Below are 14,159 nucleotides of genomic sequence, written 5' to 3'. Positions count from 1 at the left end.
GGGGGGGGGGGGGGGGGGGGTAGTAAATAAGTCAAGAAAATCTGAAAATCTGTAGCAAGCATAGCAGTCCATCACATTAATATACACTAAACATAAATATGGAGGCAGATAAATGAAAAAATCAACTAAGAGAAAGATATAAAAGGAAAAACCTTAAATGGGTCTCCCATTATCAAAAGGACAGAATCTAAAATCCAGGCATTTAAGCTTTTCTACAGTAAAGAATTACTTTCTTTCTCCTACGAAATGTTCTCACATTCAAGGATAGCGTTCCCTTTGTCTACAGCACTACTCCCTTACCTTTTCACCACTTCAATCTTATCTTTCAAGAGCCAGGTGAAGTTTTTTACCTCTTTTCCTGAAACATTCCATAATCTCCCTACCCTAAAGTGACCTCTTTAGCAAGTCTTTAGTCCCCTCTAGTTTATATTACTTTTATTTCATGCTATCTACCCTACTCAGACAACTTGAAGGTATGGAATGAATCTGAAGCCCTGTTGTATTCCTCCTAACATCCCACACATAGTATGCATTCAAATATCTGCAAATAGAATAAAAAATTTCAAATAAATATGTTGTCATTAAAAGCTAATATGTGAAATATGCAACTCTGACATTACTCAAAAATTGCATGTCACATAAGAGCAATCACTTTACTGGAATGCACCATCAAATGCTGATTTCCAATTACCACATTACAGAAATAGGTATTCACAGGGCCCAGTTACAACACTCAGTAACTTAAGGCTTTTTAAACAGTAAGTAATAAACTTCTGAAACCACTAATATTATCACCACACAACTTCCTGAAAGCAAAATGATACGTCCAATAGAAGAGTTAATAAATTTAACAGACCTCTATAAGACGAACTATGTTACCATAAAAATTATATTGTTAAAGGATATAAAATGGCAGGGGAAAATGCTCATGATGTAATTTATTTTAAAAAAACACACTCAGTGATACTATTAAAATAGGATCCCAATGTTGTCATATCCATAAATGGGGGGGGGGGGTAAAAGAATGGAAGGAAATTCACCAAAAATGTTAAGAGTCACTATCACTGATTTATGGGTGATTTTCATTTTTTCATTGATACATTTTAGTTTTTTTCCATGAGATGAAGATTATTTGTTATGATAAGAATACATGTGTCTAATTCCTTGTAACAATACATTTTTAATGATTACTAGGAGGAAGATATTTAAGATTCTCATAAACTCTCAAATGACTATAAGAAACTGTCTTAAAAATGTATACACAAAATCTTCCTCTGAAAAATAAAAATTCACATTAAGGTTCAAAGACAGTATGCTATGATAACTCTCTGCCCTCACACCACCACCTTTCCCAGGATTCAGAGACCACAAACCACCCTGTTGTGAAAGGTAAATTTAGAATGTTTGCATCTTCAGGGACTCCCCAGCGGCCCAGTGGTTAGGACCAGGCGCTTTCACTGCAGGGTTCGATCCCTGGTCAGGGAACTAAGATCCTGCAAGCCATGTAGTGTGGCCAAAAAAAAAAAAAAAAAGTCTGCATCTTCAATTCTCTACATTTCAAGAATAACAAAATGGAGACAAAGAACAGTCTGGGGAAAAAGCAAAATGCAAGTTATTAACAGTTCTACAAAGGTACCACAGTAGATCTCTTCTTCCCTGGTCCTCTACATATAAACAAAGATAATTATCTATTCTTCTCTCATGTCTGACTTCAACTTCAAGTGATGGAAGGAAAAATGGTATTTTACGATTGACTTGGCAATTTAAAAATACCTCAGTATAGCAACTAGAAAAATATAATTTAAATGCATTAATTATTAACGAAACACATACTTCCACAAATCAAAAAGTTCGTAAGAAGGAACTTGAATAAGCAATATTTGTTTAACAATTGCAAGGCATTTTTAAAGCAAAATTATGTAATATTTACCTAACCAAAAAAAAAAAAAAAAAAACCTGACAAGGAATGCTATAAACTATAATAAACTGAGATAAGATTACCTTTTTACTGCTGATAATTTTTTATTACTATAGTAAAACTATAATCTCCAAAAGAACTTTATCATGCAATGGTAAACTATGGCACACTTTTTTTTTCTTACTTAGATTAATAAACAGGAATCAATTACCTGGTTAAAGATTTTAGAATTGCAAAGATAGTATACAAACAGAATACCTTTAAACAGACATAGTCCCCTTCCAAAACAAACAAAAACTCTTCAAACAACGAAGCTGTAAAGGTAAAAACTGTATTTCAGAAAATTGCTGTAATCAATCCAATGTCCTACACCAGTCATATTTTATATATTTTCTATAGCTAACACACGGTCTCTTAAAAAGACAAATTCTTTAAAGAAATACCACAACTGATTTACATACCACCCCAAATATTAAAGTCAATAACCAATATTTGTTACATTCCTCAGCAACTCTTCTCTTACAATTTAAAGGAGAAAAATTTCCTATTCTGGCAAGAGGGTTATTTCTCAACACATTTTAATCACTAAACACTGTCTTTTGTGTACTAGTATCTCCATCTGCTGGAACATAACTTCCTTACTACCAAAAGTTCTTAAGGACAAAAACTTTACAGTAGAGATTTTGGAACTATTTAGAAATAAAATTTTAATACTTAAGTTCTACCTAGGGATTTTTCTCTAACTCACAGGAACTTTAAAGCCTAAAGAGCTATCCTTCTTCTTTTACTGATATTATTCAGAAGAATTTACTAAATTAAAACACTTCGCCTGCTATGTTCTCTTCTCTTCCTGCCCTTCAGGCTTAAGATACAAATCACTAGCCTGAACAGCACAACCTTCTCCTTTTAAGTTAACTATCTCTCTGGGTCTTACCTCCATAAATATACATACTCACTAACCCCTGACTATAAAATATATTCTCCTCTAATTTCTGCTAGACATGGGGTAAAAGCTAATAGAAACAGTCAGTATAACAACAAAAGAACTTAGCTAATAAATGACATCATCAAAAGGTCAAAAACAAGATTTGGTAGGAAAAAGAAAAACCCTATAGATAGAATAAAGCCAAAGAAAGAAGGAAGAAAATCACAATCAGAAGAACAAGAGGTTACTGGTTCTACCTATCATCTGTAACGTGTCTAAAATGTATAAAAAACATTTAAACATGTTCAGTAGTTTTACTATTATTAGTAATATTATTTTGAAAGTATGTTCTCTACATTGTAGGATAAAGTAAATAAGTAATTCTGTCATTGTCAGAAACCATGATATTTTGGTGTTGGCAGAAAAAGAAAGATATGATTATAAAAGTAAATATAATGTTAAAATAGAACTGAAAATACAAACATGAATTCATTAATTTAAAAACGATACTGTCTAGCTCAGAAAATGGCCAATGGCCTGGAAGTAACCTCACCCTGACAGCAATCAACATGTTTAATGCCTAAATTCACATCTCTAATACCACTTCCATTAAAAAGGACCTTGGAGAAAGGGTTAATGCTAGCTGTGGGGCAGGTGAGCTTGGGGCATCAAACTGTCCCAAAAAGCAAGGAAGATTTCAAAAGACACAAGAGCCAGTTAGATTATCACAGGCCAAAATTGTGAAAACCTGAATATCAAAAAGAATATTAATTGCAGTGAGTCTATGAAGATCCATGAGCCCATAATGATTATCATGAAACACAGAAAAAATTCATTAGTCACCATTTGAGCCAGCTAGGAAACCAACACTTTACTTTGACAACCAACCAATAATTAATAAGAATAATCACCGATCTGACTTTTCCATTGGGAACTTATTTTATAATAGTCATATTCCCTGCTGATGAAAGAAAGCTTTACCTTTTAAAGAACACCTAACTTTACAGTGGAAGGATCAGTCTATCTCCACTCTAACCCAGATTATCAATTTTAGGTTCACTAACAGTAGAACCAGAACTGTGCCCCCAGAGCAATGCAACATTAAATACACAGTATCCCCTATGACATTATACTGGAACCTGTCCAATTCTTTAGATCTAACTGCCAAAGTAATAGATACAGATGACATAAAGGAACAAGCCCAGTGACAAGAAAGTTACATTAATGTCATAAAAAAAAAAAAAAAAAGGGATGGTTCTAGATTTAAAAGACTTCAAGTCCTAACAACCAGATTCAATGAATGGTCCTGAGTCAGATTCTGATTTGCACAAGCCAGTTCGGTCACAAGAATATTTGGGGGACAACTACAGAGATCTGAATGTGGACTGATTATTATATTAGTTGTAGGATTAATCCATTTTGTTCAGTGTGAAGTCACTATGTAGAATACTGCTAGTTTTTAAAGAGATACCTAGGGCCTTATGGGTAAAGAAAAAATAATTTGTATGCATGTTTATTTTTAGATAAACACCATTTTTTTTAAAAAAACTCTAGAGTTTAAATCTAAAATGCAGAAAGATCAAAATATATTTTTGTTAAATATTTCAAGAAAATATAACAATTTCTTAAAATTCCCTAATCTCTCAACTCTCCACATTATATCCAAATTCTACTTCCTTAAATCCATATATTCTATACACTCTTCTTAGTTTACCCCCAAAGATTTCATTATGGCAACCTGATATAACCCAAGCCATCGATGGTTCCTTACAAAACAAGCTGAACTATTCACCCTGGCATTCAAGGCCCATCACAATATAGCCCTGAATTAGTCTTCTGGCTCTGCTCTTCTAACTCTCACTAGTTCTCTATATGCATTTGCCATTCCAAGTAACTTCATCTAAACACACTTTGTGAAAGTCTTTCAATCTCCCATCACTACTGTTCTGACACCACTGCACTTTTCTCTTCTGCTGGAACATCCTTCACCCCCCCATTCACCTCATTAAATACCGATTACCATTCACCTATGAATACCAACCCAGGTTCCACTTCTCAAAACAACCTTACTAGATATAGATATACTTCAGCTCAAAGTGACTTCTGAACTTTCAGAATGTTACTAGTGAATGATTCTCCTGCACACAAAAATTAGGTGATGCGCATGTGGATAAATTACCTTTCTCCGTTTTTCTCTTCTTCTCTCATACTCTACAAACTGCTTTGCTTATCTGCTTGTCCATCCTATCAAAAACAACCTTAAAATGTTGACAGAAGGTAGATGATGCAGCCTTACAGTCTACGAAGCTCTTTTGCATATAATATTCTCCAGCCTCTGAGTATTTTGATTTAAAGTTTGGCAGGGCAGTTGATAACTCAATTTACAGATGAAGAAGCTGAGGTTCAGAAAGGTTACCTATATGTCCAAGACCACTAAACTAATCAGTTAACTGCAAGTCATGATTAAATCCCAGGTCTATTTGTCAATGAACTGTTACTACTTTGCAACACAGTCTCATTAGCATATGGACAGAAACTGGAATTAATTTTCATCTTTATGCTGGCTCACTTGTGTACACATGCACACACACACAGAGTCAACACTTGAATACGTCATAACAATGGAAGCATCACTGCAACAGTGGTGACAGCAGCAACACTAATAAAGAATTAGGGGCAGTTAATTTCAGAGTAATTTATATTTGGCCTTGGTTTGAAATTTTTTATTTCTTCTAATCAATTCTATCAGAATGATACAATTACTGTAACCCAGCAAACAAGTTAACTGTGGTTTATACTTAATTCTTTTGCACATACTTGAAAGAAACAGTGGATGCTCCAGATGTGGGCATCGGGAATGGGATGTAGGAGCTACCCAGTGCAGCATTATTTCCATTCGATTCATCATCACCCACCTCTTGGCTGGCTTTATTTAGTTGCCTACCTATGCTTTTAACCACCCTATGCTAATCTAAAACTGATACAAGTGTATACATTCCTGACTCGAATCACCTAGCAATATTAAACCTCTAAATAAAACCTTCCAGTCAGAAATGTTTTTTCCTCGAGTAGTTATTAAAAATAGTAATAAAAAGAACACCAACAATACTAAATATTCACTAGATTTATTTGTACCATGTTATTTTAAGAGCTAAAGCTCTGTCTTTGGTAACTAAGAAGTTTAAGTGAATGAGCTGAAAGTCTCTTAAAACGCCTTTACTTTCTTATTTTTAGCCCTTTAACTATCATAAAGACTTACCCGTAAAAAATGTGTGTGTATATATATATTTATATTAGCTCCGAAAATTTGACCAGCATTTTGCTCAACTCCAACATATCACAGAATTAGCAAAACCCCCAATTTGCTTTTTTTCCCCTTCATGTTCACAACCTGAGGCAACAGCAGCAGTTTTCTAGTACTTGGCTGCGTTTTTCTTCTCTAGTACCGCTCAGGGAGTGGCACATTTACCAAACAGATCACCTTGCTTTGTGATCTGGACAAGTCACAACCTCTCCATACCTCGGTCTCTGCACCTATGAAATGAAGACCTCATCCCCCAAACTCTCAGGTCCCTGGTAGCTCTGAAATTCCATGAACTTCTGGTATTACTTTAATATGCCTTATACTCAACTGCATCTAAGAAGAAATGTTTTGTATTTCTTCTAGTTCTTTTCACATACACACCTCTTCAAACACTCTTTGTAAAAGAATTTTGAGACCCTGTAAAATAGTATGACACTGAAGTAACGAAAACAAGGTTCCAAATAAAATCTGCCTAAAAGTTTGCTTTTTACCAGTGCTTTCCTTTCTCTTTAATGTAATAAATATATGTATGTTATACATTTTTAATTTCTCCTATATATTTTAAACTATTAAATGAGCTTAAAAGCCACGGGTTCCTCCAATAATCTGCAACTGACCAGGTGATCATGCCCAACCTTTACAACTCATCCTGCACAAAAGCCAAAAGCCAGGGGTTTATTTAAGACCCACTCCATTTTCCACTGTTGATATATAATCATTTCAATCCTGAGGCCAGGCAGATGTTACTTTAAAAACCTTCCTTGCTCTGAACTTCACCATCCCTAGCACCCAACCCCCAAGGATTTCAAGGCCAGCTCACATTCACTGCATGGTTCCCTTTATACACATGCATGCTTGCACACATGTGATCACACACACTCTTTCCTTATTACCATGGCCATACAGCATAGGACCACTTCATGGGTTTAATGGCATTTTGATGTTTTTCTGAGACTTCAACACCCTTCAAAAGCATCCAAATTGACAAATTCTGTTTTACAGGTAATGTGATAGAAATGTTACAGTAAACTGATTCACCAGCCTCAAAATTTAGTATAATAAAATATGTAGGTTAGAATCAATACATAAAGCAACATTATGAACATAAACACAATTTTGTTTATTTTATTAGACTTGATAGGATTGCTGGGTTTTCAAACTAAGAGTTTCTGCTTTAGAAAACTGAGGAAATGTTGAATACATTAAATACAGTCACTGCCTCGTTAATTACAAGAATTCTGGATAAATCACTTAACTTCGACAAGCTATATATTTGTTAAAAACTCTTGACAGATTTATTTTAAAACACGGTTAAGGCTGTTAGGGCTAAAACAGAAAAGTAAACTTTTAAGAGGGTTAAATTTCAGTTAACTGAAAATGTCAATTTATCAGTCTTCTAAGTAACGGCACAGTTTCAAATTAGCTTTAAGAAACACCTGTGTTTAAAAATTGCTATTTGTGTTAAATTACTGTAACAGCCACCTATGTTTATACTCAGCTTTCCTCTAAATGAAACAATTCAAACAGTCCTTATTTATCCTGAGCACATCAAAGCAGCACTTAGGGACAAGGAATCTTTCATATTTATTGTGCTTTTCACAGAGTACAAGAACTAGGTATCCATTGAATGTTGACTTTTATAGGTAATTGACTAGGGGAAGGTTCACCTATATAATTCCATAAATGCCAAAACTTTCAAGAGCTGAGACGAGCACTGATATACTTATGGACTGATATACTTTTTGTATAAGGACTGGCTAGAAACTACTGCATAAGTAAAGCAATTTTATCTTTCTAATTCTCAGTCATATCGATGGTAGTCAAGTAAAATTAAGATTAGGCTCCTTGAGGGAAAGTACTGCAAAAAATATTGTAAGATTTCTAAAAAATACCACCTTTAAGAAAAAAATACACGTACCTTTTTTCTAATTGCCAAAACTATCTGCTTAACCCCACGTTTTAGAGAAATTAGAAATGAGAACAGGATTTAAAGTGTGAACCTATTTATTAATTCAACAAACATCTGAGATCATACATGTGCCAGGCTATAAGGTGGCCACCTTCAATGAACTAATTCTAACAGGGAAGACAGACACAAAAAGAGATAATAATATTACAATGTTAAGTATGATGGTAACTACATAAAAAGTAGTACCTAACACAGGCCGGAGCTATATTTATAGTCAAATTTCGTAACACAATCACACTAACAAAACAAACTGTACTCACTATGAAAAGTTTAATGCTATTTTTGCTTTCTGTTAAATGAAAATAAAGCTGTAAAAATCTTACTTGGATATCAAACAATCTAGCTATTTTGAGTTCTAAAACTGAAATGCTAATTCAAAAAAAAGGGATATAAGCATTTCCTAAAAGTTCTCATTAAGAAAAAAAAATACATTATTGCACTTAAAATTCACACTGAACTGTCTTAATGTCAAAAAAGGAGGGGCCGGAGAAAATGACTAAATCCTGTCAATCATGTAAATAAAAAATTGGTACCTAATTCTAATTATGACTTCTTGGCATGGGCCCATGCACTATCCCCTTCCCTTGACCCTAAAATAGATCCTTGCATATCTTCACAACAGCTGACATATAAGTAACAGAAAATCACTCAGTAGGCTCCTTAATCAAAAAATAAATTCTAACAATGGCATAGCACTTCCAACATCTCCAACTGAATAAAGCAAGTCTTATTTATAACTGCACCACTATAAATCAAACAGTGTATTAACAGCACTGAATTCTCAAGTAAATTTAAACGTAGTTCCAGTCAGATTATAAAAAGCTGCCCTTATAATCACACTGGTGTAATTCTCTTAATACCAAAAGAGTCAAAAAACAAATTAAAAACCTTACACTGGCCTCAAAAAACGAGCATCTGAATCATGCTCAGGAAAGGCAAGGAGGGGTCCACTTCATGTCTTTTGTTGCAGGAATCTATTTCTCTTAAGAAGTAAACCAAAAGCCATTTGTTCTTATGGAAAACTGATGCACTTCAATCAGCTTCAGGACTGTGACTACTAGGGGGATAATCACAGAAATAAGATACGTACAAAGCATTGAAAAGGCAAAATTAACTTGTTTTCACTTGATTTTCTCAAAGCCATTTAAGAAAAGGTGCTCATACCAAGCACAGTAGCAAATGTGATTAGCAGAGACCTATTTCCATTAAATCAATTACGTTATATCCTTGGTAGATTTACTACAAAGCATGTAAACTAGATAAAGTTAAGAAAGAGAAGTCACCTGCGTCATAGTATGTACATGCGTTTTGAATACACAGCCGGCCCACAGGAGTAGAGTTTCGAAAATTCAGAATAAATGTTGAATAAATGACCCGTGATACAAATTCTCATTTCCATTATTACCTTACTATAGCTGCTGACACCTCCTGGGTGAGGAGCAAAAAGGAAAATGTAAAGAACTGATTATAAATACTGGCTTCCTTCTTATCACTAATAAGTCAAAGGACTGTGTGTACAAAAACACAACCTTTGCTCATAAACAACAGATTAATTACTTCAACTTAAATAAAATCTGTTTGTCACAGATATTGGTTACTGTCAACAAGGCTTCTTCTGGGGGGGGGGGGACCCAAAACTATAGTAAACTTATACAGCAAAATTCCTCTCAATACCAAGAAATAACCATATAATTTTTAAACTGATCAAGATTTCTAAAGAAAAAAAAGAAAAGAAAGAAAATTGAAGTGCAGGAAAACTGAGAATGATACATTCAATAATGAATGCATAACAAATGGAAATTAACATGGAAAAATGTTCACTAGTAAAGCAAATTTTAATTTAAAATACTTTTTGCCCTCATTTTCAAGGAAGAGGGAACAGGGAGAGAAAATAAATTGAGGTCAAAATGAAAACTTACATCCTCCCTCACTCCAAAAAAGACCATGAAAAAGTGAATTTTTCAAATCAGTAATGCAGACTCTAATCTAACACGTTTGCTCACTTTTTCTGAGCCACACACTGATTTTTCAGTTATTCACAATAAAAAGATTTAGGCTAGCCTTCCTCATAAACCACAATATATATTCGTTAATTTTCGTATCTGCCTAAGACTGAAAAATCAGAATCTAATTTTAATATCCCTAGATCTCCATTTCCCCCTATTTGGGATTTTTAAGTCAAACTGATTTTATTTTTACTTTTACACCGTCTCAATTCTAAACTGCAATACTTTATTAAAACAATTTGCATTCAAATACTGTTCCTGTGTTCCTGCTTAAGTTTCATTTTCACGACAAAGAAAGGTTTCCAAAAAAAAAAAAAACCCTAGTAATAGCTATTCTTTCCCAAGGATGGATGGTCCCAGGGTTCAGTGGAAAACTTCTCTTTAAAGACAGAGCAGTTTAACACTTTTAAACCTTGGTTTTATCTGTAATCGTCTCTATTGTCAACGAAGGATTAAGTATCGGAATTATCAACTGAAGTTATGTCATTCATATGACTGGCCCAACCTAGAATGCATTCACAACCTAAAAAATCAACCAGGTTGACGATACTTGGGAGAAAAGCTGACAACCCCTCCCCCACCCCGCAAAAAAAACAGAAAACAAAAAAAGATTGTTCACAGTCCATACTTAAAATATAGGCTAAAGGTTAACTTGGCATAAAATTAAAATGTTCAGTCTAGAGCATTCAAGTTTTAATCAACCAAAAAAATCCAGAGCACAGAAATCCCAAATGTGTAACCAGCCAAATAAAAACTCTCAAACTTACAAGGAAATTTTTCAAAAGCTTACTTTTGAAAAATATTTCAAAATTGCTACTCATTCAGAACTTCTAATTATCAGAAGACGCATCTACTGTAACCAAGTACAGTATCTTAACTCGATTAAACTAATCACTAAAGTAAAATTTACAGTTTTAACTAAATTTAAAAACAATTTTTCAGCCAATCATATGGACAAAGGAAATTAGAATTCCTAACCACAAACAGAAGTCATGATTAATTTATTTGGGACAATGACAGGCCACAAAGAGGTAAAGCACAACTTGCCAAATTTCAGAATTAAGTCACCCAGCATGGATAAAACGTGATGCACTTCAGAAACCACTATTTTTCTTAAGTCAAAATACGTTTATAATAAGGCTAACAATTACAGGAAGCAGCTTATTCCACACTAAGGAATAACCCCTTTTCCTGTGTGTTTGTACTGGTCTGATAAAAAACAATCAAACTTCCTAGTCATTATGCTGCCCCTTTTTAAACATCCTAGCTATTATACAGAAGCAATCTTTACGCTGGGGAGTTGAAAAGGCTAAAACTCAAGACAGAACTAAGACAAGAGATGGAGTAAACCATAATGAAAGGGAAAAAATATGTTATTTAGAATATATCATCCTCAACCAGTGGTCTCCAACATTTAAAACTCAAATGGTTACTATTTCCAGGCGAAGAGAAACGAACAAACCTTTGTTAGAAATAATGACATAACTGGAATTCTAAATTCAGAAGATTAAAAATTACCAAACCAAAGGTTAGACACTTTTTAACAGAACCAACTCCAAATTATCATTGAGAGATTTCAGACCAACATAAAAGTACAAATGAGAACCCTTTCAGAACTAATCAGAGAAACTCAAATTATTTACTTCAAATAGTGCAAATGAGAAAATATTTCCAAACTTTTTAATAATCTCCTATGCTGTTTGATTGAATTCAACATTTTAATTCAAAGAATGCAATTTAACTTTAACCCTAATATCGTCAAAACCTGTTTTCATTTTAATGGTTATAAAGGATTCCTTCTGTACAACTGTGCTTAAAGAAAAAACAAAAATTTTTGCTAATACTACCAAAACTTTAACTGCACCAAAATATGCCAAGAAGAAAATATAGCGTATTACTTCTGCAATGTAATAAAATTGTTCCAATAATTTGAAAGGAAGTGTTTTCAAAGTTTTCAAATACATATATGGACACAAAACGACAAATGAAATGACCTATGATTTAAGTTTCAACTAAATTTAATATAGGTCAGGTAATTGAGTATGCTACATATTTTGCTCCAAACATTTCTCATGTTTAAAAAAATAACTGGCGCCCCTTAGCGCCCACATTTGGAAATACTCAATTTAAGAGTTCCAGCAATTTTTTTTTTTTTTTGACATTCCAGAAAGTTTTCTGCCTCCACAATCTTTCAAATGCCAACACAAATAGGAAAAGCAGAACCCCTTAAAGGGACAGCTCAGATTTTCTCCGGAACAATTTCGTGTTAGCAGATTTGCTGTTTCAACTACGGAAAAAGTCCATTTCAATATGGGCTACTGCTGTATGTTCTAACATATGTAGGCAAAAAAACAAGTACGCAGTAATAGCGAACAGTTTTGTACTTTTAAAGTTGTTTCTATGACTTTCTTGACAACAAAAGCTTCTGGGGTTCTTCTTGAACCACCTTTTAACACGGAGACGTTTCCGGTCTTTTGTTCTTTCCTGACATTCCAACTCTAACCTTCAGATTCCTTTCCCCCAGCTCTATTGTAAAAACTCTCAAAATTCTTGCGAAAAAATCTAAAATCCCCTGCTCATCGCTATAAAGGACAGTTTTCCGTTTTCTTTAAGCAGTCCTCCGGTGATGCTTCTAAGGAGAAGAAACTCCTCGCTACTTGATTTTCAAAATAAACATTTTTGTTGGTCATGTTTTTTCCTAGGCGTCCCCAGAAATGCACAGCCACCGGACGCGAATCGTCCCGGTCACTGCTTAAGACCTTGTTAAAGTAATCCCAGAGTTGGCCAAAATTAATCTTCTCGTCATTCTTCGCTCGCCACAGCTCTCCGCCAACAAAGCTTTGCTGCGAACTTCTACTCGTTTTTATCTTGGCCCTTTCAAACGTCTTGGCTTCCCGTCCTAGCAGCCGAGGCGGCGGCGCCCTCGGGAGAAGGCTCTCCGCCGAAGTTCTTTCGGACGCGGGATTACGTTTACATGTGTCCTCGCGGTATTTCGCGTTCACACCCCCACCCCCAAAAGTGAAGTTCAACTCCCGAACACTTCTCGCTTCCCCAAACAAAAGGATAAAAAGTGCTTTCCGCTGTCATTTTGTCCTCGCCTTCGGCTGCATCAGGAGTACTTTCGGTCTGCTCTGGAATTCCTTTAAATTAACCAGCCCCACGCTACTCCCCTCGAGTACTCCAAGCTACACAAACTTCAAAAAAGCCCACAAGCCACACCGGACTTCCCACTCCGGGAGCCGCCGGCGACCTCTGGGAGGGCCCCCTCAGGGAGCGACCCCGAGGCCGGTGTCCTTCAGGCGCCCCCGGGGCGCGGGGCGGGCGAGGCCGGGCTGCTCCCCGGGAGGCCCGCTTAGCTCGGGGCCGTCACGGTGCTAGAGGCCGGGCCGGGAGCCGGGGGCCCTGCAGCCTCCCCCAGCGCACCCGCTTGGGCGCCGGCGGTGAGGGGTCCCGGAGCCGGGGCCCCGCGTCCGGGGGGGCGTCCCGCCGGCGGGGCCCGCCCGCCGCACCCCGCGAGTCCAGCTCGGCGCCGCCTCCTCGCGCCCCGCCCGGGCCTCGCCGTCCCCAGGCGCACGGTCCCCACCGGCCACCTTCCCGCCCTCCCCATACTCCGGCGGGCGTCGGGTCTCGGGAAGAGGGGCCGCCGCCCCGGCGCGGGCCGCGAGGGGCCGGCGAGGCGACTCACCTTCGTCCAGCAGCCGCTCGAGGTGGTTGAAGATCCCGCAGAAGTTGGGCAGACTGCTCATGAGCTTCTTGTCGTTCATCAGCTGCATCAGGTAATCTGGGGTGGGCTTCGGCTTCTCCTTCGTTTCCATTTCCCCGACCATATTCCAGGCTCCTCAGCTCACTCCGCCCGCCGCCGCCGCCGCCGCCGCCGCCGCCGCCGGAGAGGAGGGAGGGGCGGGGAGCCCCGGCAGCCGGCCGCTCCGGACTCGGCGTCCCGCTCCGCTCCGCTCCCGCGCCGGGCGCCGGGGCGGCCGGACCGCGCGCTCACCGCGCTCTCCCCGCCCCCGCAGGCACTTTCCGCCCGCGGCCCG

General features: G+C 37.2%; 1 protein-coding gene across 5 annotated transcripts in view; it reads right to left on the bottom strand.

Annotated features, from left to right (window-relative positions):
* Positions 1-14,059, bottom strand: part of QKI (QKI, KH domain containing RNA binding) — a 135,783-nt gene extending 121,724 nt beyond the window's left edge. For all 5 annotated transcript variants that reach the window (XR_003793755.1, XR_003793756.1, XM_029224328.1 and 2 more), the window contains exon 1: positions 13,808-14,059. Coding sequence is in view for 3 of the 5 variants with exons in the window: in XM_029224328.1 (XP_029080161.1) it covers positions 13,808-13,949 (142 nt within the window). In the remaining 2 variants the exon portion in view is untranslated. The remainder of the gene's footprint in view (positions 1-13,807) is intronic.
* Between the last annotated feature and the right edge of the window lie 100 nt (positions 14,060-14,159).

The sequence above is a fragment of the Monodon monoceros genome, unplaced genomic scaffold, assembly GCF_005190385.1.
Source record: "Monodon monoceros isolate NGI ecotype Baffin Bay Population unplaced genomic scaffold, NGI_Narwhal_1 Super_Scaffold_15, whole genome shotgun sequence".
Taxonomy (NCBI): Eukaryota; Metazoa; Chordata; class Mammalia; order Artiodactyla; family Monodontidae; genus Monodon; species Monodon monoceros.
This window is presented reverse-complemented; position numbering and strand designations above follow the sequence as displayed.